Source organism: Salvia hispanica, chromosome 3, assembly GCF_023119035.1.
Source record: "Salvia hispanica cultivar TCC Black 2014 chromosome 3, UniMelb_Shisp_WGS_1.0, whole genome shotgun sequence".
NCBI classification, from domain to species: Eukaryota; Viridiplantae; Streptophyta; class Magnoliopsida; order Lamiales; family Lamiaceae; genus Salvia; species Salvia hispanica.
Window position 1 is genome coordinate 38,174,224 of NC_062967.1, and position 26,054 is coordinate 38,200,277.

General features: G+C 35.8%; 3 protein-coding genes and 2 pseudogenes across 4 annotated transcripts; 4 read left to right on the top strand and 1 right to left on the bottom strand.

The window, feature by feature from the left end:
- LOC125210095 overlaps nt 1-1,167 on the top strand; it is a 2,275-nt pseudogene extending 1,108 nt beyond the window's left edge.
- Nucleotides 1,168-6,006: 4,839 nt separating this feature from the next.
- On the top strand, nt 6,007-7,119 carry LOC125210096 (annotated as a pseudogene).
- A 2,699-nt stretch (nt 7,120-9,818) lies between these two features.
- Nucleotides 9,819-11,195, top strand: LOC125212640 (GDSL esterase/lipase At4g10955-like). The gene is made up of 2 exons (XM_048112857.1): nt 9,819-9,996; nt 10,080-11,195. Exons 1-2 carry the CDS (start codon nt 9,935-9,937, stop codon nt 11,056-11,058), a joined length of 1,041 nt encoding a protein of 346 aa, XP_047968814.1. The 5' UTR covers nt 9,819-9,934; the 3' UTR covers nt 11,059-11,195.
- A 1,457-nt stretch (nt 11,196-12,652) lies between these two features.
- LOC125216477 (wax ester synthase/diacylglycerol acyltransferase 11-like) lies at nt 12,653-16,207 on the bottom strand. 2 transcript variants are annotated; one of them, XM_048118191.1, is made up of 7 exons: nt 15,924-16,207; nt 14,819-15,379; nt 14,671-14,737; nt 14,154-14,269; nt 13,634-13,846; nt 13,082-13,219; nt 12,653-12,981 (listed from the first exon to the last, which is right to left on the bottom strand). In XM_048118191.1, exons 1-7 carry the CDS (start codon nt 16,098-16,100, stop codon nt 12,817-12,819), a joined length of 1,437 nt encoding a protein of 478 aa, XP_047974148.1. In that variant the 5' UTR covers nt 16,101-16,207; the 3' UTR covers nt 12,653-12,816. The 2 variants fall into 2 exon arrangements, with proteins under 2 accessions (XP_047974148.1, XP_047974149.1); XM_048118192.1 differs by lacking the exon at nt 13,082-13,219.
- Nucleotides 16,208-21,981: 5,774 nt separating this feature from the next.
- LOC125216195 (2-methylpropanoate--CoA ligase CCL4-like) lies at nt 21,982-24,925 on the top strand. Its single transcript, XM_048117852.1, has 2 exons — nt 21,982-23,168; nt 24,232-24,925. The coding sequence occupies exons 1-2, from the start codon at nt 22,391-22,393 to the stop codon at nt 24,810-24,812; spliced, it is 1,359 nt and encodes a 452-aa protein (XP_047973809.1). The 5' UTR covers nt 21,982-22,390; the 3' UTR covers nt 24,813-24,925.
- The last annotated feature ends 1,129 nt before the right edge of the window (nt 24,926-26,054 follow it).

Here is a 26,054-nt window from a genome sequence, read left to right on the forward strand (position 1 = left end):
GGCGCCGAAGTATGGAGAGCAGTAGAATTAGGAGTTAATTAAATTAAGTATTTTGTTTTACTTGCTTATTGTTATTTTATTTTAATTTTGAACTTAATTGAGTCGAGCGTTTTATAAGCTCCGTCGGGTTTTCTTTGTTGGTTCTTTCCCGATGAATAGGACTAGGTCGAACCAACCCTAGGGTCTTAGATATATAAATAGGGCTATTCATTAATTCCGTAATTCAATTAATGAAGTAATATTTTGCCCATATAAACTTGCGCAATACACAAACGCAAAACCTCCACGCTGCCGACGGAATTCTCTTCCGCGCCAGCCGCCTCTGTTTTGTTTCAGCCGCCGATCCCAAGCTTAGGGACGCCGGATTCGTGTGTTGTTGGTTTCGTGACAGGAATTCTTCGTTAAGAGAAACGTTATCATAACACGTTCCGTGGCAAGATCGCCAAATTCAACGATGGCAGGCTCGGCAAGGTGGAGGATCTTGTGACCACCTTAAATTGTATGATCAAGAATTTCAAGGCCAACACAAACTTCCAGATTGGTCTGGAAGCTTCTGCTGATGTCATCTCCAGGGTGGACAAACACCCTGGAAATGTCTGGCTAGTGGGACATTCCATTGGAGCGTCCCTAACTTTACTAATAGGAAGGAACATGGTGAAGAGCCACTCGGCCCATCTCGAGACCTACCTCTTCAACCCCCCTTTTGCCTCGCTCCCGATCGAGTCGATCCAGAGCGAGAGGCTAAAGCAAGGGTTGAGGCTGGTTAGCACTGTCGTCACTGCTAGCCTGGCTGTGGCCACCAAGGTGGCCACAGGGCCCAAGACCCAGGACGACAAGGCATTTACTATGCTCTCATCATGGGTCCCACATCTTTTTATCAGCTCGTCTGACATGATATGCTCAGAATATGCTGGATATTTCGAACACAGGGAAAATATGGAGGCGATCGGGGCGAGGAAGATTGGGAGGATGGCTACGAAGCACTCGATCCGAAGCATGGTGTCGAGTTCTCTGGGGAAGATGGATTCGGAGCCAGTGCATCTTCTTCCATCGGCGTTTCTGACGATCAACACCGGCGCTCTTCCGAATTTCAAGGAGGCTCATGGGATTCATCAATGGTGGAACCCGAATTCGGAGTTGAAATACAAATCCTACAGTTACAATTAAAGTGATGCTACTTTGGTTAATGGTTTAAGTTCAATATCTTATTAGGGTGCATGAATTTGCTTTTATGTAATGGTCATTTATCACCTTCTACAGTTCTACCTCGTTTGCTTTAGTGTAATCAAGTCATATAAAATGTTATTTAAGGTGTTTCATTAATGAACATCGCATTTGTTCTCTTTGATTAAAATGATAATAGAGATAATTAATGTATCATGCACAAAATATACTAAAGAGAATTTAAATATTTCATATCTGTAATTGTTGGCAATTGAAACTAAAAATATAACATATAACTGTCCCACATCGGTGTAAAGAGAAAACTGAAACTAGTATATAAGTCTCATGGGCCCTCCTCCTATTAACCAATTGGTTTTAGGATGGAACCCATGGATTTCTATCATGGTATCAGAGCGGGTCACCGACTGTGGGTCAAATTTAACTGACCCAGCAGTATATCTGGGCCGAAACCAAAAAAATGACTGATCCAGCAGTATATCTGGACTTAAAAATTTGGGCCAAGTGGTCCAACCGATCGAAAAAAATTGGGCCGATTGTCCAATCGATTAGAAAAAAGTCCAACCCCTCCAAAAAATTTGGGCCAAGTGGTCCAACCGATCCAAAAAAATTGGGCCGATTGTCCAATCGATTAGAAAAAAGTCCAACCCCTCCAAGGTTCACCTTGAAGGGTTTGAGGGAGGATGTTGGCAATTGAAACTAAAAATATAACATATAACCGTCCCACATCGGTGTAAAGAGAAAACTGAAACTAGTATATAAATCTCATGGGCCCTCCTCCTATTAACCAATTGGTTTTAGGATGGAACCCATGGATTTCTATCAGTAATTACACAAAATAATGCACAACCCTTTTCAATCCAATTGAGCTATGTGGCGGAAATGGTAACTTTGTTGATATATATATTGAGGTAATATATTGTGAAATGATACCCATAGGCCAATAGTAAAAATACGTTAATTTGTTTGTATGTAGGGGTATTAAATATAATTGTTACTATATTTTTACAAAGTTAGATAAATGTATTGACTCAACTTATTTTAAATACAAATATATTCGCAAATGTACGAGGCTATTGTAGCACATAACAAGCAAGAGTATCGTATCTACATAGGGTACGGGCAGCGCTGAATGGCTTCTTGTGGTCTTGTTCTTCTGCGTAATGGGAGTGAACCACAATTGATTAAGCGGCTGCGCAAAACAGGAGCTTTGGGGTTTTGATAAGTTGGGTTTTAGAGATTTTCTTGATCGATAATTCGAAAGAAACGTAGTGAAGGATGAGTTTTTCAACTATACTACCACAACTCCATTTATATGAAAAACACTACAATAATAAAATACTCGTATAAATAGAGATATTAATGCGTTTCATAATTTGGCTATTTCAGGTTTTAGATAATGTCTCGGTGTTCCACGTAAGATTAAATTTGGGTTCAAAGTTTTTATTCCGTGGGATTTATTCTCCATTAATAATATTTTAATTTTTTTTTATATTTCTCTTACTTATCAAATGTGTATTAAGATCCGTGCCCAATTAAAATGATTATGGATAGGTTCGAGATCTCAACTAATTGTCGCTCTTTAGTACAAAAGGTATGTGACACTCTTCAAGATTTTGACTCAATCGTGGTTCAGCATGTGCATAGAGAAGGTAACTTTGCAGCAGATTTTTTTGTCTCATTTTGCTTATAGCTTTTTTAGAGGAGTTCATGTTTTAGATACTCCGCCTTGGAGTTACGTAGTTGGTTGATCCATGATAGCATAGGTGTTTCTTACATCCGTTAATCATGTTAGTTTCAGGCGCTTTGCCTTCTTTTCTTTACCAAAAAAAAAAATGATATGAGTATGTAAAGTTAAAACTTGGGATATTGGTCCTAATATCATGAAACTTTATATAAAGTTAAAACTTGGGATATTGGTCCTAATATCATGAAACTTTAGGGTTCATGAAGTTAAGTTTTTCCCACGAACTTTCCACTTGACAAATAATATCTGAAACTTTACCCGAGTTTGTTATTTTTCATCAGTTAAAAAATGTTGGTTGTATTAATGGATTTTAGAACAATTTTGGAAGGTATGATTCAAGAAAAACTATCTTCAAAGAATGAAAATTTTGAAGCGCTTGAAGTTTTGTTGAGAAATTATGAAAAAAACCCGCATCATGGTATTCTTTGCCAATTTTTTTCACCGGTGGTAAATAACAAACTCAGATAAAGTTCGTGATATTATTTGTCAAGTTAAAAGTTCGTGGGAAAAACTTAACTTTTTGAAAATTCCACGATATTAGAGGCTAATATCCCTTAAAAGTTTAGAATAGTTTTCAAACTTTTAACTTATGTAAACGTAGTGTGGAACTTAATTGTAATTTTCTCTCATTAACTTAATTCGATAATTATTATCGTGGTGCCCAAATCAAACTCGACTCTTCTGGTTCAACTTTTGTGTATGAGTAGAATCTTTGAATGTAAGGTAAACGAGAAACCACATGAATTTCTATCCATAAAAAATGAACAAATAAGACTGTGAACTATATCAATGAAATTTTATGTGGAACATGAAGTATAGTCAGGAACTATATGACTTAAGTGAATCGTTATGGAATGGCTCAATCGACCCAGTGAACTATTTGGGTCTTCATGGGAGCATCACTATTGATTTGTGCGCAAAGTGCTGACGGATTGGGGCCAGAGGCAGAGAGCCTACATGTCTTATGGAGTTGAGCCGGAAAATAACATGTTCGAAAATCGACCCACCAGTACTACATGAACACGCCCTATTTTTAAATCTTGTTGTCACTTGGTCTTTCTATTTTTAGTTCTTGGATCCGCTACCAGTCTACCACCAGTTCAAAGTACTCCCTTCGTCTGTTATTAGGAGTCTCGGTTCACTATTTTACGACATAGTCTAAAAAATAAATATTTTTTCATTCACATTTTATTATAAAATTAATACATAGAAATGAGTTTCATATTTCACTATATTTTTCCACCCATTTTCCATTGCATTTTTTAAACAAATCGTGTATCGAACTCAAATGAGATTCCTAATGACAAATAGGAGATGGTAGATCTTCGGTCAATGCCAACGGAATCTGGAGACCCAATTTAGAATCCAGTTGATATAAAGAATTTTGCTCACTCTCACTTTTCCTTGATTGTTTTACATCCAACTCTTATAAAATGAATTAAAGGTTATTAATTATTTATTAATTTGGGCGTAGGTTGAAAAGCATAATTTGTCTCTTTCTTGATGGAGAACATACAACTCGTTTATTGATATAGTCTAAAATAAATATTTTTTCCCTTTTGTTTGCTTCTTTGTTAAACTATATTTCGAATCGACCTTCTCGGCTTCTCCTCAGTATCTTATACTAGTAGTAAGTATAATTGACTAGTCATTTTGGATGCTCAATTTTTTTTCACAAGGGAATTGTCAAATCTAGGTTTTATTTTTAATTTTTTCTTTTATATATGTTGAGGGAAAATAATTGGGTTGTTTCATTCATCGATGTACGCAATTAAAATCAAGACCTATTTATGATTACGAACCATTTGATTCATAATAATAATTGTTTCTGAACCATCTGCCAAGGAACTAATTAAAGTCACATTATGGTTGTGGTGAAGTTTCTTGCTCCCTTTCTTACTGTTTTGGTTTTTGCTTTGTTTTGAATAAAAAAAAAAGTCACATTATGGTTTGTCCACATAAAATTTTTAATTTTTTTTTTATATTTAATTAGTACTCCTAGTTAATAAAATTAATTTTAAGATAAACAATTAAATAGTGTTAGAGCATCATGCTAGCATTACTAATTTATGTATATTTATTAAAAATAATTTTTATGAGCAGCTTATCCAAATAAATCTAAATTTTATACCATGAACGTGACTTCACTATCAACTCTCATTTTCTATTCAATAAACCTAATTTAGATATAGCTTATCCAAACCCAATATTTAATCGTTCATCACCAGCTTGTACATTTTATATCGATCTAATACTTGAATGCATTAAATATGACATTTTTGTAAAATAAATTGCACCTTGCGAGCATGGAGCTCTATACTAAAACAATGGGAAAAATTAATTTTATGAACGCAGCTCCCAATTTCTTAATTGTGATTATTAACTTCTAATCAATCATTCATATATACATTTTAATTAAATTTCGATGAGTACTAGTACAAGGTATTGCCTAAATTTAATATCAATATATTCATATAGATATGTTTGTTGTGTTGTCTCATTCTGGACACATTGGACCATTTTAATTTGATAAATGCTTGTACTTGTGAATACTCATATGGTCATTTCCCAACGTAACTGTCAGTAAAATAAAAATAATATCAACAAATACTCCTTTCGTTCCCAACTTAATTGTCACTCTTTTCTATTTTATCCCAACTTAATTGTCACACTTTAATTTTTATCGTAAATGGTAAGTAGGTCCACATTCCAGTAACTCACTCTATTCACATTTGATTATAAAACTAATATAAAAAAAATGGATCTCACATTCTACTAACTTTTTCAACCAACTTTTCTTTACATTTTTTAGAAACCGTGTTTATTTCAAGAGTGACAATTAAGTTAGCACGGATAGAACATTTGATAGAGAAATATATTCTACGGATTAAATTTGTTGGACCCATTAGCGTCAGTGAATTTATTTATGCAACTTGTCACATGAATTTCCCAACAAGTGGTCTCTTTGTATAGTACTCCTAATAAATGTGACTTGATTTTATAAAGAGAGTCGTTGATCATCTTTCAGTTTGATACGAGGTTTTGGTTTGATTCTTGTAGTAATTTGCTAACAAACAATGGCTCCCGACAAGGAAAACTTTGCCCTCTCCGGCCCATCATTTTTTACCGCTGTTGATTGGTAAGACACCTCTACTTTCTCTATTTTGACTTGCAGTCTTGAGAAAATTTTAATTACTTGTATCTCAACAGGAACAATTCGAATCACAAAAGATCGGTAGCTGCAAGCCTTATCCAAGGTGTCTACGTGTTAGAAAGCGATCGACAAAAATGGCCGCGAAAACTGCCCTCTCGCCCTAGCTCCTCCGTGGTGGAAGAGTTTCGGCTTTGACCTGCACCGTGTGTTGACCGACGACCATGGCAAATACTTCGCCGCCGTCTACGAGTTCAACTCCCCCTACTACGTAGGCCAGCACCCCCCACAATACGTCGTCGCATTCCGTGGCAAGATCACTAAATTCGACGATGGCAGGGTCGGCAAGGTGGAGGATCTTGTGACCACCTTGAGTTGCATGCTCAAGAATCCCAAGGCCAGCAGAAGCTTCCAAATTGGTCTGGAAGCTTCTGCTGACATTATCTCCAGGGTAGGCAAACACCCTGGAAATGTCTGGCTAGTGGGACACTCCACCGGAGCGTCCCTAGCTTTACTAATAGGAAGGAACATGGTGAAGAGCCACTCGGCCTATCTTGAGACCTACCTCTTCAACCCCCCTTTTGCCTCCCTCCCAATTGAGTTGATCCACAACGAGGGGTTGAAGCTAGCGTTGAGGGTGGCCAACTCTGTTGTCACTGCTAGCCTGGTTATGGCCGCCAAGGTGGCCATAGGGCCCAAGACCCAGGACGACGATGAGGCATTTACTGTGCTCTCGTCGTGGGTCCCATACCTTTTTGTCAATTCGTCTGACGTGATATGCTCGGAATATGCTAGTTATTTGGAAAATATGGAGGCAACTGGGGCGGGGAGGATTGAGAGGATGGATACGAAGTACTCGATCCGAAGCATCATGTCGAGTTCTTTGGGGAGGACGGATTCGGAGCCGGTGCATCTTCTTCCATCGGCGTTTCTGACGATCAACACCGGCGCTCTTCCGAATTTCAAGGAGGCTCATGGGATTCATCCATGGTGGAACTCGAATTTGGAGTTGAAATACAAATCGTATAATTACAATTAAAGTAATGCTACTTTGATTAATGGTTTAGGTTCAATATCTTAGGGTGCATTAATTTGCTTTGATGCACAATGCAAGTATAAGGGTCATTTATCACCTTATCACCTTAATGGTGTTAGTATAATTTATACGCCCCATATCCCATATAAATATATGTGCATTTTTCATTTCGTCTGTCCCATAAAAAAATATGAGTATTTCCATTTATGGAAAGTTGTCTCCAACTTTTTACCATTATACATTAATTTATTTACAACTTTTACCACTATGGTTCATCAATTTAATTTCACACACACACACACACATACACATACATACACCACATATGAACACCCTCATTTGCGTGTATAGTACAAAACAATATGATTCAAAATAATTGGCAAAATTTTTTTTGAATAAATATTTTTTTTGGTAGAATCAACATATTAATTTTTCATATTATATTCCATTCTTATATTTTTTTTAGTTATCAAGCATAAAAATGAAATCAATAAAGGAATAATAATTGCATTTCCCTTTGTATTGCTTACCAAGCACAAGAATTGAATCGAGTTTTCGTTGTATTTCCATTCTTATTCCATTCTTACTTTTATTCCATTTCCTCCTTATTTCATTCCATCGTACCAAGAAGCCTCTAAGAGTTGACGATGATTGCATGTAAGAAGTCCTATTGAACAGTAGACTAGAGTGAAGCAATTATAACTAATCAGGTGAAGACACATGCCTTTGTAACAACGAATGTATATATTTATGTACCGTTACGAATGAACAAGTATGTATTATTGGTCGGGTCTTACCATAATTTTTTCCACGGTTGAATGTATCATGCACAAAAATAGGAGTAGAATTTAAAACATTTCATCTGTTATTTATTTATTTGTTTTGTAAAAAGTCTATAAGAAAATCGCAGGCCATAAGAATATAAAAGTTGATTACGTCATATTCCCAATAAACATCTCTCACACAAAATATATATCCATTTGTATTCTCAAATCAAGAAATGGATCCGGAGCAAGGTGCTCGATTGATTGCACAAGCAGAGTGAGAACAACAAAAGTATTACGCAAACCTAGTCGCGGCGTATGAGCGCCATTCCTCAAGCACGTACGCCATATATCGGGTTTTTCAGCTTGTGTGTACGAGAGAAATAACTTTTTCTTTGAACTTATGGAAGAAGAGAGACCACACAAGTTCATATCCAATTTGGAATCCAGTTGACTTTATCAAATCTGTTAATTGAACTCTCGCTTGTCCATGGTTTTTTACACCATCTATTAGGAGTACATAATAGATGAAAATTCTTTAATTATTTATTACTATAATTTGGGAGCACGCGCAAGTTGAAAATGCATAATTTGGCTCTTTCTTGCAACTAAAAGTCTAAAATCAATATTTTGTTTGTTTCTTTATATATAAACTCTCTTTCAAATCGACCTTCTCCTCAGTTTCCTACAGTGTGATTGACTTCAATTTTCTGTATTTCCAGAAGAATATTGAACAGTCACTTTGGTGGTCAATTTTTATTCACAAAGTGAATTGTCAAATCCAGGTACTATTATTTTATTTTATTTTCGTTTTTTCTATTACGTGGAGGAAAATATTGAGCGATTGGTCAGGTATAAATTTAAGATGAACCATTTGATTCAAAATAAGATAAAAGTTTCTGAACCATCTGCCAAATTATATAAAAATTTACTTATAATTAAGATTATTTTTGTATTTAAATAGTTAATAATTTCTATAGTAAAATAATTAAATAGTGTTCGAGCATCAACTAGAATTATTAATCTATGTATATGCATTAAAAATATTTTTAAGAGCAGTCAACGTGACTTCTCTATCAACTCTCATTTTCTATTCAACAAATCTCATATCGATATAGGTTATCGATCCAAACCCAATATTTTATCATTTCCACATATTAGTCCATCACCAGCTTGTACATTTTATATCGATTTAATACTTGAATGCATCAAATATGATATTTTATAAAACAAATTGCACCTTCCGAGCATGGAGCTCTATACTAGAAAAATTAATTTTATGAACGCAGCTCCGAAATTTCTTAACTGATTATTAAATTCTAATAAGTAATTCATAAATTTTAATCAAATTTTGATGAGCTTTAATTAAATAAAAACATAGTACTAGTACATTTTTTTTTATGTTAACATGTACGCAATCTTGCCTAATTTAATCTCTATATATATCCACATACATGGGCGGATGTAGTAAAGGCATGGGAGGGGCATTTGCCCCACCTCATATTTTCTACGCTACGTATATATTATTAATTGTAAAATTTATTTCTTTTAATTTCTTACTAAATGTCCCTCCTCAGATTCTTAAATTTTCCCTTATCCCTGCAAATTCCTGGCTTCGGCCCTGTCCACATGGATAGTGTTTGTCGTGTTAGACAAATTGGACCATTTTATTTTGATAAATGCTCGTACTTGTGAATAATTATACGGTCATTTCCCAACAATTAAAAAATTGAAAAATAAAAACAGCAAATAATTGATAGGGAAATATATTCTATAAATTAAATTTTTTTGGACTCATTATTGACTTGTTCTTTTTCTTGATCTAAGCGTCAATGAATTTATTTCTGCAACTTGTTACGTGAAGTTTCCCAGAAAATGGCAACAAAACAAGTGGCCTCTTTGTATATATAGGGGTATATACTTTGTAAAAATAAATGAGGACTTGATCGGATAAAGAGAGTCTTTGATCATCTTTCAGTTCGATTTTTTTGACAATAGTTTGTTCCAATTCGAGGTTTTGGTTTGATTCTTGTACTAATAATTTGCAACAAACAATGGTTCCCGACAACGAAAATTTCGCTCTCTCCGGCCCATCATTTTTGGCTGCCGTTGATTGGTAAGACGTATCTCCTCTCTCTATTTGGACTTTCTTGACTTTTAGTCTCGAGCAAATTTTAATTACTTATAGTGTCTCAACAGGAACAATTCGAATCACAAAAGATGGGTAGCTGCAAGCCTAATCCAAGGCGTCTACGTGTTAGAAAGCGACCGGCGGAATGGCTGCGGCGGCAGCCCTCTCGCCCTAGCTCCCCCATGGTGGGAGAGTTTCGGCTTTGACCTGCACGAGGTGTTGACCAATGACCGAGGCCAGTACTTTGCCGCCGTCTATGTGTTCAACTCCACCTTCTGCGTCGGTCAGCGCCCCCCACAATACGTTGTCGCGTTCCGCGGCAAGATCGCCAAATTCAACGGTGGCGGCGCCGGCAAGGTGGAGGATCTCGTGACCACCTTGAGTTGCATGGTCAAGAATCCCAAGGCCAGCAAAAGCTTCAAACTTGGTCAAAAAGCTTCTGCTGATGTCATCTCCAGGGTGGGCCCTGGAAATGTCTGGCTGGCGGGACACTCCAACGGAGCGTCCCTAACTTTATTAATAGGAAGAAACATGGTAAAGAGCCACTCGGCCCATCTCGAGACCTATCTCTTCAATCCCCCCTTCGCCTCACCCCCGATTGAGCGAATCAAGAGCGAGAAGGTGAAGAGAAGGTTGAGGGTGGCCAGCAGTGTCTTCACTGCTGGCCTGGCTGTGGCCGTCAAGGTGGCCACAGGGCCCAAGACCCAGGACGACGAGGCATTTACTATGCTCTCGTCGTGGGTCCCCAACCTTTTTGTCAGCTCGTCTGACATGATATGCTCGGAATATATTGGATATTTTGAAAATCGGGAAACGATGGAGGCGATCGGGGCGAGGAAGATTGAGATGATGGCTATGACGCACTCGATCCGAAGCATCGTGGCGAGTTCTCGGGGAAGAATGGATTCAGAGCCGGTGCATCTTCTTCCATCGGCGTTTCTGACGATCAACACCGGCGCTCTTCCGAATTTCAAGGAGGCTCATGGGATCCATCAATGGTGGAACCCGAATTTGGAGTTGAAATACAAATCGTACAATTATAATTAAAGTAATGCTACTTTGATAATGGTTTAGGACTTTAGGTTCAATATCTTAAGGATTGCATTAATTTGCTTTAGTTTGCTTTGATGTACAATGTAAGTCTTAAGGGTCGTTTATAGCCTTATATACCTCGTTTGCTTTAACGTAGTACTACCTCCGTCCCGGCTAAGATGAAACATTTCTTAGTCAGCACGAGATTTTAAGAGTTGTTGGTTAATGTGTGTTAAATGGAGAGATAAAGAGAGTTGTATACTTAATTAGAAAAAGAAAAAGTGGTTGAATGTATTAATTAGAGAGAAAAAGTTTTTTAAAATAGATTTGTATTATTTTATTTGGAACAAACTAAAATGAAAAGTATGTCGTAAGTGGGACGGAAAGAGTAATAAAAATTCAAGCAAGTCATATATGAGGGTGTTATAATTTTATATCATTTGTCTATTTGATTAAACTTATAATATAGTTCACTGTCATGAACAAAATATAATAAAGAGAATGTAAATATTTCATATGTTATTCATAAAAAGTGTAGATGAAAATCGCAGCCCATAAGAAAATAATATTACTCGCCCATAACATGGCCCATATCTCCTCTAATATCTCTTCTCCATCTAATGAAACAGCTAAACAAAAAAAAAAAAAAACTTAAATAAAGTAGTATCCACAAAAAATAGTCTCATTTCAAAAAATAAAACTTTCTCTCATACTTTTTAACCACTTTCTCTCTCTCTTACTTTTTCTTTTTCTCTCTTCTACTTTATCTATTTTTTCTCTAAAATCTCTTATACTATCATCTACAAATAAAACTAATTTTTTTGGATCGAGTGAGTAATATTTATTAAGTATACTTAATTACTAAAATTTTTAAAACTATACACCCTACTTTTAAATTTACCAACCCGTAATTTTTGTTTAATAGGAGTACAAGTGATTTGAAATTCTAAAACACAATTGTATATCCTATGTTAATAATTAGCAATTAGGTATGATAAAACCGTAATAACGAGTATACAAAATTTAAATAAAGCATACATTAAATAATTAAAGGGCCAAGATAAAATATATATAAAACTGAAAATGATAGATAGCACTACATAGAATATTGTAACACAAAAATTGAATGACTTAATATAGCGACAGATCAATGAACAAATTAATGAAATTGTACCTAGGACAGATATATAGATGAGCTGTTCCATCTTACTTAAATGCATTCACTAATTACTATACATATTCATGCACTTACCCTATTTCATGTCACCGTTTATCACGTGCAAATGAACTCTTATCTTGATTCATGCATTATCATTATATTTCATTGGTGGATAAGAAGATTTAAGTCAATATTCATGCAAATTACTAATAAAGATTAGGCAATATTATAAATTTAATAAATAGACTAGCTACTAACTTTTTTTTGTCTAAATACAAGCTTGATTAGTTAGGTTTACATATTAATCTACATCTTTTATAAGCTTGCTATATATGGTAGTTATAGCATCTCCAAATAATCGGTATGATTAATAGTGATTGATAGTTAGCTAACTTATTGACATATGAGAATTTATCAATTGGGTCGATAATCGTCTCTGAGCACAAGTGGTGACTTAGTTACTTTTTTATTGTGCAAAATATTTCTTAGCCAATTATTGCTTATATACTAGCACTCTATTAGCTAGTTAGAAAGCAAAATAACAAGTCTTCGATACAATGAAATGTATGTCTTCTAAATCACGAAACATACATTTATTTGGAGAAAAAACTTAATTAACATGTCTCCGAAAACGCCAATTTAGTTGCAGCAACTTTGATAATTTGTAGAGACTCAACCAAATCATCGCAGAGTTGATGAGGATTCGGGATCAACTTTTCATCTGCACCGATCGATATTATAAGCTTCTTCCCATAACTTTGGTGATGGACCACGAGTGACTGCAACACATTATACAAAGTAATATCCATTAGTTATTTATGAAATAAGATTTATTCTTGAAATTAAATCTATAAAGCTGTCTTAATTGGACTTAATTACTTGAGGGAAGCCGTGGACAGAAGGAGCAATGTAGCTTAAATGATGTCCAAATAAATTGACCTCCTCTTTTGGTCCCATCACATTTGAGAATGTTAAAGTAGTGTTCTTGAAAATAGACCTTGTCATACCAGCTGCCGCCTTTATTGTGGACGACACATACATGCGAAATTGTTACAACGTGAGAGATAAAGAGAAAAAATGGTTGAAATATTGTTGATAGAGTCTGAAGCCAAACTAATTAGGAAAAGAAATTTATCAAAAATAGAAAGTGACTAGTATTTATTGTGCACTACCTAATATAGGAAAAAAACAAAATTATTAGTTGTGGACACAAGTAGTACATCTTTGAGTTTCATTACATAATTATTTTATGTACAAACTGTTTGGATACTCACATGCAAGTTGTCTGACATTAAAAATGTGAAATAAGAAGAAATCAACTTAAATAAATGGTGAATTACTTCTCATGTTACCAATTGATTCGTTTGATCAGTCATTCACATATCAGATTGGTTCGTCACTTTCGCGTATAAATGAAGAAGTGGTTGGTACCTTAATTCCGAATAACAGCATGGTTAGTTTCATGACCACGAAGGCAAGTTTGTGACCTAGCGATAGTTTCTTCTGATCCATGGTGGCTTTTGCTCTACGAATATACGCCAATGGATCATCTTCCATTTTAATAGTGAAGGGGAGAATAACTATGCCTATGAAATTTCCCCACATTCCATTCAACTCTTCCTTCTCCATCATCTCTGCCAAATCCTGTAATCAAAACTTAAATTATATACTCCCTCCGTCCCACGTTACTTGAGTCACTTCTTTTTCGCACTCGTTTTGAAAAAATAATAATAAATAGTTAAAGTGGAGAAAAAATAAAGTAAAAAAGAGAATACTATAGGTAAGACTCTTCTCTGCATTATTATCTCTCTTACTTTTCTTTCTCTCCATTTTAACTATTTATTATTATTTTTTCAAAACAAGTTTAAAAAGAAATGACTCAAGTAACGTAAGACAAGAGGAAGTATTCATTAATAGTTATTGCCATAATTTAATTGTGCTAATTAATTACCTCAACTGTTGGAGATTGTCTAAGATTAAAGACAACGGCTGATCTCAAACGTAGATTTCTAGGTAACGAATTCGTACCATTCTTGATGATTTTTGAGCCACTCTCGTTACCTTTCTCTGCATGTGCGTAAATTAAATTAAATAAATAAATACCAAAATAATCATAATCTACTCCATAACAAAAAAAGTGAATCTCAATTTTGGTCTTAAACATGTGACCAAAATACGAATTTGATCTAAAACATTCATTTTCTGAAAAACAGGTCCATAACAAATGAAAATGTTGACGAAGTAGTCCTTCTTTTGACGGTTTCGTAAAAAAACTAACGGTCAACCCTAATTGCACACAGACATGACTGTAAGTTTTTTGACGGAACCGAAAAAAAATGACCACTCCGACAAGTATTTCATTTGTTATGAACTTATTTTTTAAAAAATAAATATTTTGGACTAAATTCGTATTCTGGTCGTATATTTATGATCAAAATTGACTTTACTCTTTGCAAAAAAATTTGTACCATATCTTTGATTAAGGTAATGACTAAGGCCGGCCACAGTGACTCCCAGCATAACATCATTAATACTCTTGAAAAAAAATTCCCAAAATTAAAGTCAAAATATCAAACAAAATTTCACACAAAAAAATAGAAATAATAAAATTTTCACCGCATTCAACGCCGTCTTCACGAGCTTAACGTCGTCAAGACTCACAACGCGGTGAACGAACCGCGTCCGTGACTGACGGTCCTCTCCGCCGTCGGATTTAACGGGAGTTCTAGAATCTTCTAGAAAGACCATGGTAGCAAGAAACATCGCGATATCAATCACCGTGTTGAGCAAAACCACAAACACTCTCCACACCAAGACAAGCAATCCCGTCAAACGACGCCGTTTCGTCTCGTCCTTCCGTTTCTTTGGCGACGGAAGCGCCGGCAGAGCGTCGGGGTCGGAGAGGCTTCTAGAACAAGCGTGGCAGAGCGCCATCATCGACACGCCGTCCCCCACCGAGTGGTGGATCTTGAACAAGGCCGTCGCCGCCGCGTCGGGGGTTCCCACGTTCAGAATGTGGATCTCCCACAGCGGCTTCGTCGGATCCATCGGTGTCTTCGAGAGATCCGACGCGTAGCTGTCCACGGACTCGGACTCCGCGTCCAAGTCCACTTCGTAGACGTGGTTGTCCACGTCCACACTCGTGCGCCTCCAACTGCATTTCCCGCCGTTTGAGACCTATGCAGGGGCAGACGCAGAAAATTTGTTTTGTTATAGTTTATTGTGATGATAGAGGCTTTTGCACAGTGATCAACACAAAATATCAAAAATTCAACAATATTATGTAAATGAAAAAAAAAACATTTTTTTCAAGCCTCGTCACTACAAAAAAAAATGTTGGATTATCGACAGTGGCCAATCCCTCTTTAATTACTGACGAAAAATAGTGTTACTGATGGAATGTCCGTAATCCAGCTAAAAAACCATCGACGAAAATTTTATGCGGTGGGCAATCTCTTGTTAATTACCAACGAAAAACAGTGTTATTGATGGAATTTCCGACGGAATGTCCGTAATCCGGCTTAAAAAACCGACGTATAAATTATCGATGAAAAATTTCCATTGATAACACTATTTACCAACGGGAATTTCTGTCGGTAAAATTGTTGTTTTTTGTAGTGTATATTAACTCCATGTAGTTCCGTCATTGGCTAATAGAAAGTTAGTTGAAATGTGTATGTACTGATGAAATGAAATACGAGAATTCGAAAGAGTTGATTACGAGGATGCTGGAGAAGCGGGGGTGCTTGAGGAGAGTTTGCTCGACGCATTTCTTGTATAATTTGGTGTCGATTTTGGTGTTGTAACCCATCATTGAAATTATGCAGAGGTTGAATTTTGGTGATTGCATTAATCGAGCACTTGGGCTGGCTGGCTCTTCATCTCCTTCCTTCCACATTTTTTTGAATTTTGGGTAGTGTTTGAGAGTTGAGATGGAAGTGCTCTAATGAGAGTAGTGTCCATGCATATTTATATGCATATGTGTATGTACCCAATTTCACAAAATTGGAATCAATGAAAATTTAGTTTTTTTTTTTTTATTTTTTATTTTTATGTGGAGTGTGGAAAATATTTTTTAGTAGTTTTGGGGTTGAAATGGATGAAAAAGTGTTTTTTTTTTTTGGGTTTTGGGGTTGAAAGGAATGAAAAGTGTTTTATTCAGTTTAGGTTTTGAAAGGAATGAAAAATGAGTAATGTATGACTGGATATAATTGCTCCCAATCATATACACGTACTAAGTAAAAATAGTGATGAACTGTATAAAAATAGTGACTCTGTCTTTGCACAGTCTGCTTGGTACACATGGTCCAAATTTTCGTATTCAAAAACATTTTCATTTAGCATGATTGATCCATACCATTATAGAACTACGAAACACAAGTGCACATTTAATGATTTTTTACATTCTGAAGATGATTGATATCTCATTGTCGGAATAAAATAAATGAGCAACTATAGGGAGACGGGAGCTTAATTCGGACGACAATGATATTGTCTGAGGAATTTGAGAGAGCGAGATAATACTGAAGGGAGAAAGAGAGAACAAAGAAAATGGAGTAACAAATGTGACTAAAATGTAGCGTATTGATTTTATCTAAGTCAAATTTTAATCTTGACTATCTGAAGTGTTGCTTTGCATTAATAGTGTAGACCTCGATTGGTTCACATGTATAAAAATGCTAAACAGATCAATACAGTACTGCATAATTGAAAATTTGGTGTAAACTGAAAGGTTTTGGCTCAACAAGAATTCGGAAACATTTATTGTCATTTCTAGAATGTTATTTCCACAGTTGCCTGAACAAAATATCTTCAAAGTTGTTGAGGAAAATTAGGCTGATTTTTGCATAACCAAATTAATAAGGGAAGACTTATATAATATTGACTAAAATATCACAATTTACTACATCTGCACTTGCTTTCACAGATGCGTCTGTTTACTTGTAGTACTTTTTTCATGTGTGGAATTTAATACTGATTAACAGTATCGAAAATCATTAATTTCTTACCGAACTTCTGTAACACTTGAACAAAAAATCATAAAAAATTAGGTCAGAATAAACTAACGTGAATCAGTAACTAGGGTCATGTTTCGGCTTGTAATTTATACTACAACATATACCATATAAACAACCAATAATGCACTAATTAAAATTCCGATACATAAACTCGAAATTGGTTAAATTTATTTTTACCTATTATAATAGTAGTCTATTAGTCTGGCTTATTTATTGATTTTTGTTGTACATAATAAATAGGCACGAACATAATGGCCCAAAGTCAATTTCACATCGCAAAAAAACTTGAAACATAAGAGTTAATTTAGCTACAGATTATATTATCCACTGTGTACTGTTTCTAGAACCGATTGGTCCATGTATTAAATTTTCAACACTCTTTATGTTAACCATGAATGCAAAAGTCTATGCTAAGAGCATCCGCAGCGGTGGCGTCCGTCCGTCCGTCCGTCCGTGCTGCTGAGCACGAGCTCGTCCGTCCGCCGCTGCGAGCTGTCCGTCCGTGCCAGCGGCACGGCGCTGCTCTTAGCTAAGAGCACGTCCGTGCCGCTGAGCAGCCTTACGTGGCGGCACACGATTGGCCAACGGCAATTTCGTTTCTTTTTGTAATTTTTTTAAAAATTTTGAATTTAATTTAAAAAATCATTTTTTTAATTATAAAAAAAATATTTTCCCACTTTGCAATAAATTATATCCGTTTTCTACACACTTTTAATTTATTTTTCAAATTTTCACCCAAAAAATCACTTTTAATTATGTACTTTTATTTTTTAGAATTTTAATTATGTATTTTTTTTATTTTTTAGGATTTAATTATGTAATTTTTATATTTTAATATATTTTTATATTGTAGAAATGTTTTTAGTAATTGAAGTATTTAAATTAAATAATAGAATAGTGGGATCCTTGAGCTTGTCCTTGCGGAAGAGCACGGATGTGGGTGTTGTGCTCTTGCCTAAGGACAAGAAGTAAAAGTGGGTCCGGGCCCACCTCCGTGCTCTTATTTAAGAGCACAGATGGGGATACTCTAACAGACATGCATTTTGACATATTTTTCATGATTAATTAATAATAATATCAGGTCACCAAACATCATACTACTATGTAATAGTGAAATATTTAATGGGAACCTAAAAATAGGTAGGTTGCATTTACTTTAAAATATTACTCCCACCTTCTCATTCTAACTACGTACGGTATTTTTTTTTCTGATGTCTCATCTTAAATAACATAAGTATTTTTTAAAATAGTAACATTACTCTTTCTACTTTTTCTTTACGCGCAAAACAACACTACATAAAAATAAAAAATCCACTTAATTAGAGTGGGATAGAGGGAGTATTACGCATAGATCAAAATTGGGGAGTATACGTTAATCCCTTGTTCACTTTTTAGAATTAGAGTTATCAATGATGAAATGCAATCATTCACTTTAGAGTTACAACTAAGTAGTACTCATTAATTAAAAATCAAACAAAGACCAATATACTAATTAAACTGCCAACCAATTCCTATTTGTAATTAATTAGTAAACATATACTGTATTTGAACTAAACAATGGGTACCGTTGTCGTGGATAAGTAAACATATATTAATTTTGTCCGTATAGTTTAGGTGAAAGGGATTGATTATATCTGTACCTAATTAATGGAATCAAGTATGACTTCTTAATTTTATAAGTATCTGTATATTGTACAATACATTCAACTTCACAAGCTTTATTTGAATCTTACATTATTTATAAACATGGGAAAACAACGCATTTATAATGAAGAATAATAACACAAAGATGGGAAAACTTATCATAGTTTCGTGATAAGTTTTTCCTTTGTTTCATCTTCTCTGCAATGAAAAATATACTACTAATAAATTATTACCCCGTGATATATAATATCATCACAAAATATGAATAGTTTAATTTTTTCCATTGTAAAACATATAAAAGAAGTGAAAAAATGTGGAAAATATATATTTTTGGTTTCCATCAGAGAAAAAAACACTCTAAAAGGAAAAAATGAAAAATCCTGATAACAAAAGAAAAAGGCCCTTTTATGTTGGGCCGCTAAACAAAATAAAGTAAGAGGGAAACCGTTGTTGCTCACTTTTGTGTTGGGCCATAGAAAATGTTTACACCCCTTTTATTTGATTTTAAAGTACTAGGAGTACTACTATTGTAAGGGTTATACAATCATAACTTCTTTCTTCTCATTATAATCACTTACTAATAAAACAATTAGTAATGAAAAGAGTCCATCTTATATGAGAAAAAAACTTAGCGAAAAATGAAAATAGACTAATTTTGAGGATAAATTAAAATGAAAAATGAAAACTACTACTCCCTCTGTTTCATAGTAATGGAGGCAAAACTTTTCGGCACGGAGATTAAGAAAAATTGTGTTAGATGAGATAAGTAAAGAGAGAATAAAGTGAAAAATAAAAAAGGTAGAGAGATGAAGATAGAAAAAAGTAAGAGAGAGTAAAGTAGGTGTGGAAAAATGTGTTGACTTTTTACTAAAAAGAGAAATGACTCTATTACTATGAAACAGACGGAAATGGAAAAACGCCTCTATTACTATGAAACGGAGGGAGTATTATTTAAGGACATACTAAGAAGTTAATCCAATTCAAGTGCAAGCCAAAATTAGATTTTATGTTACCGCAAACTCAAATTTAAAAATACTCTTGTAACCACTTGAACAAATAGTAGTAACTTTTTGAATAGGCAAATATAGAAATCATGGGTCCTTACGAAAACTGATAAATGATACTCCCTCCATTCCAGATTAAGAGTCACTTTTTGCCATAAAAATCCGTCTCAGTTTAAAAGTCATTTTTAGAATTTTCTATATTTGGTCATACAATTTTACCCAATTCTTCATCAAAATTATATAAAAATGTCATTATCTACGTTAAAATTAATCAAAACAAAAATCAAAAGTTAAAAGGGACCCACCTCCAACCAACTTCACCATCTCACTTCATTTATTACACACTCTACCATCTCACTTCATTTATTACGCACTCCACCATCACACTTCATTTATTACACATTTCAACTCTTTCTTAAAATTCGAGTCATAACAATAAGTGACTCCAAATGTGGAACGGAGGGAGTAATATAGTTAACTAGGCTATTCTATTAAGTTAGCCGTTCTATATTTATAATTAAGGCCCTCCAAAATTAATTACTCTGTATATTTAATTATAGACTATAGAGTGCGTGCACGTTTGTTTCATAATTCATTTTTCAAGCACTATTTGTTATTATTAGTATTTCCTATATATTAAATGCTTGGATGTTATTTTAGGTTATTTCAAAGAAAAAGTGTATATTTTACGTATGAAATCTAGCTCTTACTTTCGTGCTACTAGTTCCGATCTAGTGCCCAAATATTTCCATATTTCACTTGTACGTATCGCTATCAAATTTATTATTCTAAAAATATTTATTTTTAAATAAACTTATATAATATAATGAATCGTAATTAACGGTTATATAACAAAAAGTTATAGATTATGAATTAAAATTGTAGGAGTATACACTAGTTAAGATTGCATCGATCAGAATATTTAATATTTACTCTACGTACATTAACTAATAAATGCTGAAAATATTTATATACACTAAAATCGTAGACAAGTACTACTAGTATTTAGTACATTGACAATTGAAAGTGGAAAAATTTTCCGCGACTAATTTTTAAGTTTAGATTGTCCCATTTTTCTATTTTCGTCCGTTCCACAAAATTTGTCGTATTTCACTTTTTACCAATTTTTTTGTAGTGGCCCCATATTCTACTAACTTATTCATTATCACATTTATTATAAAACTAATAATAAAAGTAGAACCCACATTCCACTAACTTTTTCAACTCACTTTTATTTATATTTCTTAAAACTTATGCTCGATCAAAGTGAGATAATCTTTGTGAGACGAAGAGAGTATTATTTAATTGAGGGAACATCTTTTTTGGTCCACGAACTTTGCCAAAGTATCATTTTAGGTCCGTGAATTTTGAAAATATCATTTCAGGTCCATCAACTATGGGTTAATATCATTTGAAGTACTTTTTGACTATTTCCAAGTTTTTTGGATAAAAATACCCTTGATACCTTAAAGGGTATATATATTTTTAATAAACTTATCCTATACTTATATTTTTTATAAATATCTTTACTATATATTTTTGATGAATTTTTAAAATATAATTTGACCTTCAATATTATCACTTAATTTTGTAATTAAGTGACATGCAAGAAAAGATCTTTATTAAATTTTTTATTATTAAAGAAAAGTTCTTTATTCAATTTTAAAATTCTTTAATATAAAAATTGAAGAAGCAATTTTACTTGTCACATAATTAAGTGATAATATTGAAGGTCAAATTATATTTAGAAAATTCATCAAAAATATATTGTAAAGATATTTATAAAAAATATGAGTATATGATAAGTTTATTAAAAATATATATCATTTAAGGTATCGATGGTATTTTCGTCCAGAAAAACTTAGAAATAGTAAAAAAGTACTTCAAATGATATTAACCCATAGTTGATGAACCTGAAATGATATTTTCAAAGTTTACGGACTTAAAATGATACTTTGACAAAGTTCGTGGACTAAAAAATATGTTTCCTCTATTTAATTTACACGACTACCTATACTATCACACTTTAATAAATATACAAAAGATTTCAGTAGACGCATGCATATGCAGTAACAATGAATATTACTCTCAATCACACAAACTCTAATTTCATACCCTTTTCTTCTTCATCTTCTTCTTCTTCTTCCCCATCCTTCCACCAATCAACACCGTTTCATCCATGGCCGCGGCCGCCGCCGCCTCAATCAATTGCAATACGCCCGCCCAATCACCGCCCAATCCACGCTTCAACATCACCTCCACACCTCTCCAACAACGCACAACCATCGCCACCACCTCCAAACCACCTAACTCCAATCCACTATCTCGAAAGAGCCGCCGCCGTCTACGGCGCCTCCCCTGCCATCATCTACAACGGCGTCACCCGAAATTGGTCCGCCACTCTCACCAGATGCCTCAAGCTCGCCTCCTCCATCGCCGCCCTCGGCATCTCCCGCGGCGACGTCGTCTCCGTCGTCGCCCCCAACATCCCCGCCGCCTACGAGCTCCACTTCGCCGCCCCCATGGCCGGCGCCGTCCTCAACGCAATCAACCTCCGCCTCGACGCAAAATCCATCTCCAATTTGCTCCGCCACAGCAATTCCAAGCTCGTCTTCGTCGATTTCCAATCCGCATCCCTCGTAAACGACGCCGTTTCACTCCTTCCCCCAAATCACCGCCCCCCAATTTTAGCCCTAATCGGAGACGTCGACGGAAGCATTCCGATTGAGCTTAATTACGAAGAGATGGTTGAAAGCGGTGACGTGGATTTCGAGTGGGCCCGGCCGTTGAGCGAGTGGGACCCGATCGTGCTGAATTACACCTCCGGCACGACGGCGGCGGCGCCGAAGGGGGTGGTGCTGAGCCACCGCGCGGCGGCGCTGCAGGCGGTGAACATGGTGTTGGAGTGGGGGGTGCCGCGGCGGGGGGCGGTGCAGCTGTGGACGCTGCCGATGTTCCACTGCAACGGGTGGAACATGGCGTGGGGGATGGCGGCGGTGGGCGGCGCCAACGTGTGCCTCCGCCGGGTGGAGGCGGAGGCCGTGTACGGGGCGCTGGAGGAGCACGGGGTGACGCACATGTGCGGGGCGCCCGTGGTGCTCAACATGTTGACCAACTACGCGGGGAGCAAGGCGCTGAGGGCTCCGGTCCACGTCATGACGGGCGGGGCACCGCCTCCTGCGGCGGTGCTTGCGAGGGCGGAGTCGTTGGGGTTCGTTGTGAGCCATGGGTACGGGTTGACGGAGACCGGAGGGCCGGCGGTGATGTGCGTGTGGAAGCAAGAATGGGACGATTTACCAGGTATAATTAAGTAGTCATTTAATTACTAGTACAAATTTTGTTAAATTGCCTATTACGTTTAAAAAATACACACTCCATTGTCCATGCATAACTTTCCTTGTTCGTCAAGCTACAATTAATTGACATTTTACTTTTATACTAATTTTAATAATGAATCTATATTCCACCTAACTCATTTGATGGACTGATGTTACTTACTCCCTCTGTTCCGGATAATTCGTTCCAATATTTCATTTCGGTTCAATCCCACATAATTTGTCACACTTCACTTTTATCATTTTTGGTAGTGGACCTCATATTCCACTAACTCATTCTTATTCACATTTTATTATAAAACTAATACTTTAAAAATATGACTCACATCCCACCAATTTTTTCAACTCACTTTCCATTAGATTTCTTAAAATCCGTGTCGGGTCAAAGTGTCTCAAATTATCTGGGACGGAGGGAGTATATTTTACTAGTAGTATAAAGTATATATATAAAAGTATGATACACATTTTATTATAGTTTTCTTAAAAATTGACCCGTCAATTCAAATCAACTAAACGTAGATAGAGGGAGTAATAGACTATTAAATTATTAAGTTTTAATTATTTTTCACAATGGTCTCATCAAGTACAAAGCTATACTTCCTCCGTCCGCCATTAGGAGTCTCATTTCTTGGCGGCACAATTTTAAAAAATGTTAAAAAAAATGAGTGAAAAAAAGTGAATTAGGACTCCTATTTGCGGACGGACGAAAATAGAAAAATGGGATTCCTATTTGCAGACGGAAAGAGTATCATTTTGGGATACTCAAAATAACATGGTTTCACTAAAATAAGTAATCCTATATGTTTTCGTATCTTTTATAACCAAAAACAAAAAATAGTAAAGTCTCGTTTACATATTACTTCGGCCTGTCTGTGAATATTTTTCACATTTCTTTTTTACTGCTATATTAATTTTAGTAATAAGTCTCAACTGACATTTTATTATAAAATTAAGACCAAGTATTAACGGCAGGAGAAAGTAGTTTTACGTTCGATAGTAGTAGCATCTTTTGATCCATCTACTTGAAGGGCCGGAGAGAGCTCGGCTCAAGGCAAGACAAGGAGTCGGATCCATCTTCTCCCCCGAAGTCGACGTGGTGGACCCACGCTCCGGCAAGAGCGTGCCCCACGACGCCTCCACCACCGGGGAGATCGTGCTTAGAGGCGCCACTCTAATGTCGGGATACCTCAACGATCCAGACGCAACATCTCGATCCATGAAAAACGGTTGGTTTTGGACGGGAGACGTCGGCGTGATGCACGAGGACGGCTACTTGGAGGTCAAGGACCGGTCCAAGGACGTCATCATCTGCGGCGGCGAGAACATCAGCAGCGTGGAGGTGGAGGCCGTGCTGTACGCTCACCCGGCCGTGCGCGAGGCCGCGGTGGTGGCCCGGCCGGACAAGTATTGGGGGGAGACGCCGTGCGCGTTCGTGAGCTTGAAGGAGGAGGCGGAGAAGACGTCAGAGAAGGAGATTAGGGAGTTTTGCAAGGAGCGGTTGCCGCTGTTTATGGTGCCGAGGATGGTGGTGTTTGAGGCGGAGCTGCCGAAGACGGCCACCGGAAAAGTGCAGAAGTTTTTACTCCGGGAGATGGCTAAGGGTTTGTGATATTTTAGTGCCTTCTTTTATTGCTAATGTTACTCCTATATTGGAGTATTGTATTTTGGAGTAACGTCAAATCAAATCATATCAAACATAATGCTCCAGAAAATAAAATAAAAATACGCCGTTTTTGCTGTTCAGATTCATTATCTATTGCTTTGTCTCCGAAATTTTATAAAATAAAATATACTCCGTAATGGATTTTTGGTTATATTTTTGAACCTTTTTAATGAATACTTTGACTAAAATTCTACTTCCCCCATCCCACAAAGATTGTCTCACTTTGACCGGGCACGGGTTTTAAGAAATGTAATGAAAAGTGAGTTGAAAAAGTTAGTGGAATGTGAGTCCTACTTTTATATATTAGTTTTATAATAAAACATGAGTACGAATGGGTTAATGGAATGTGGGGTCCATTACTAGAAATGGTAAAAAGTTAAATGGGACAAGACGGAAATGGAAAAATGGAACAATCTTTGTGGGACAGAGGTTACTAATTTTTCAATGCTTATAAAATTCGGATTTGAAAAATGCGGATGTCATATTTAGATCATTTTATGTCATACTTACAATCATGACCTAAAACAGACTAAGAATAACCTACATGTTCTCTAAATATGACCTTTGACCTTTGGGTATAGTTAGGTGATTCGGCAACAAGATTGAGTTTTGCTGTAACACAACTCAGTCATTTAAACTTGTATTTTTAATTTATATTATCAAACAATTGAAAAGTTTATTGAATGCAACATAAAACCTTCATAAGAGTCGAACAAGCCTTTGCAAAATTATACTCCCTTTGTTCCATAGTAATGGATGTGTTTCTTTTCGGCACGGAGATTAAGTAGAGATATGAAGAGATAATAAAGTAAGAGAGAGTAACATAGGTGTGGAAAAATGTGTTCACTTTTGCTAAAAAGAGAAATGATTCTATTATTATGAAACGTACAAAAATGACAAAATGACTCTATTACTATTAAACATACAAAAATGGCAAAATGACTCTATTACTATTAAACATACAAAAATGGCAAAATGACTCTATTACTATGGAACGGAGGGAGTAGTATTCAATAATTATATTTGACCTTTTCCAGTAGGTGAAGTTTGTGCCGGCCTGCATGATTCAAAATACTCCGACCTATTATCTATTTGTTGATTCGAACTTGGACCTATGATAATTCGAGCTTACAATTCTTGTTTGGAGCAGCGTTTGTCCTTATTGCTGAATACAAGCCTGCTACTACC

Bases quoted from the DNA above. Each gene is read 5' to 3' on its own strand.
- LOC125216195 (XM_048117852.1), top strand. From the start codon at position 22,391: ATGGCCGGCGCCGTCCTCAACGCAATCAACCTCCGCCTCGACGCAAAA. The intron at 23,169-24,231 runs GTATAATTAAGT...ATCTACTTGAAG, and splicing joins AGAATGGGACGATTTACCAG to GGCCGGAGAGAGCTCGGCTC.
- LOC125216477 (XM_048118191.1), bottom strand. From the start codon at position 16,100: ATGTGGAAGGAAGGAGATGAAGAGCCAGCCAGCCCAAGTGCTCGATTA. The intron at 13,847-14,153 runs GTAATTAATTAG...TTTTGATTACAG, and splicing joins GACAATCTCCAACAGTTGAG to GATTTGGCAGAGATGATGGA. The intron at 13,220-13,633 runs GTACCAACCACT...TCCACAATAAAG, and splicing joins TGCTGTTATTCGGAATTAAG to GCGGCAGCTGGTATGACAAG.
- LOC125212640 (XM_048112857.1), top strand. From the start codon at position 9,935: ATGGTTCCCGACAACGAAAATTTCGCTCTCTCCGGCCCATCATTTTTG. The intron at 9,997-10,079 runs GTAAGACGTATC...GTGTCTCAACAG, and splicing joins TTTTTGGCTGCCGTTGATTG to GAACAATTCGAATCACAAAA.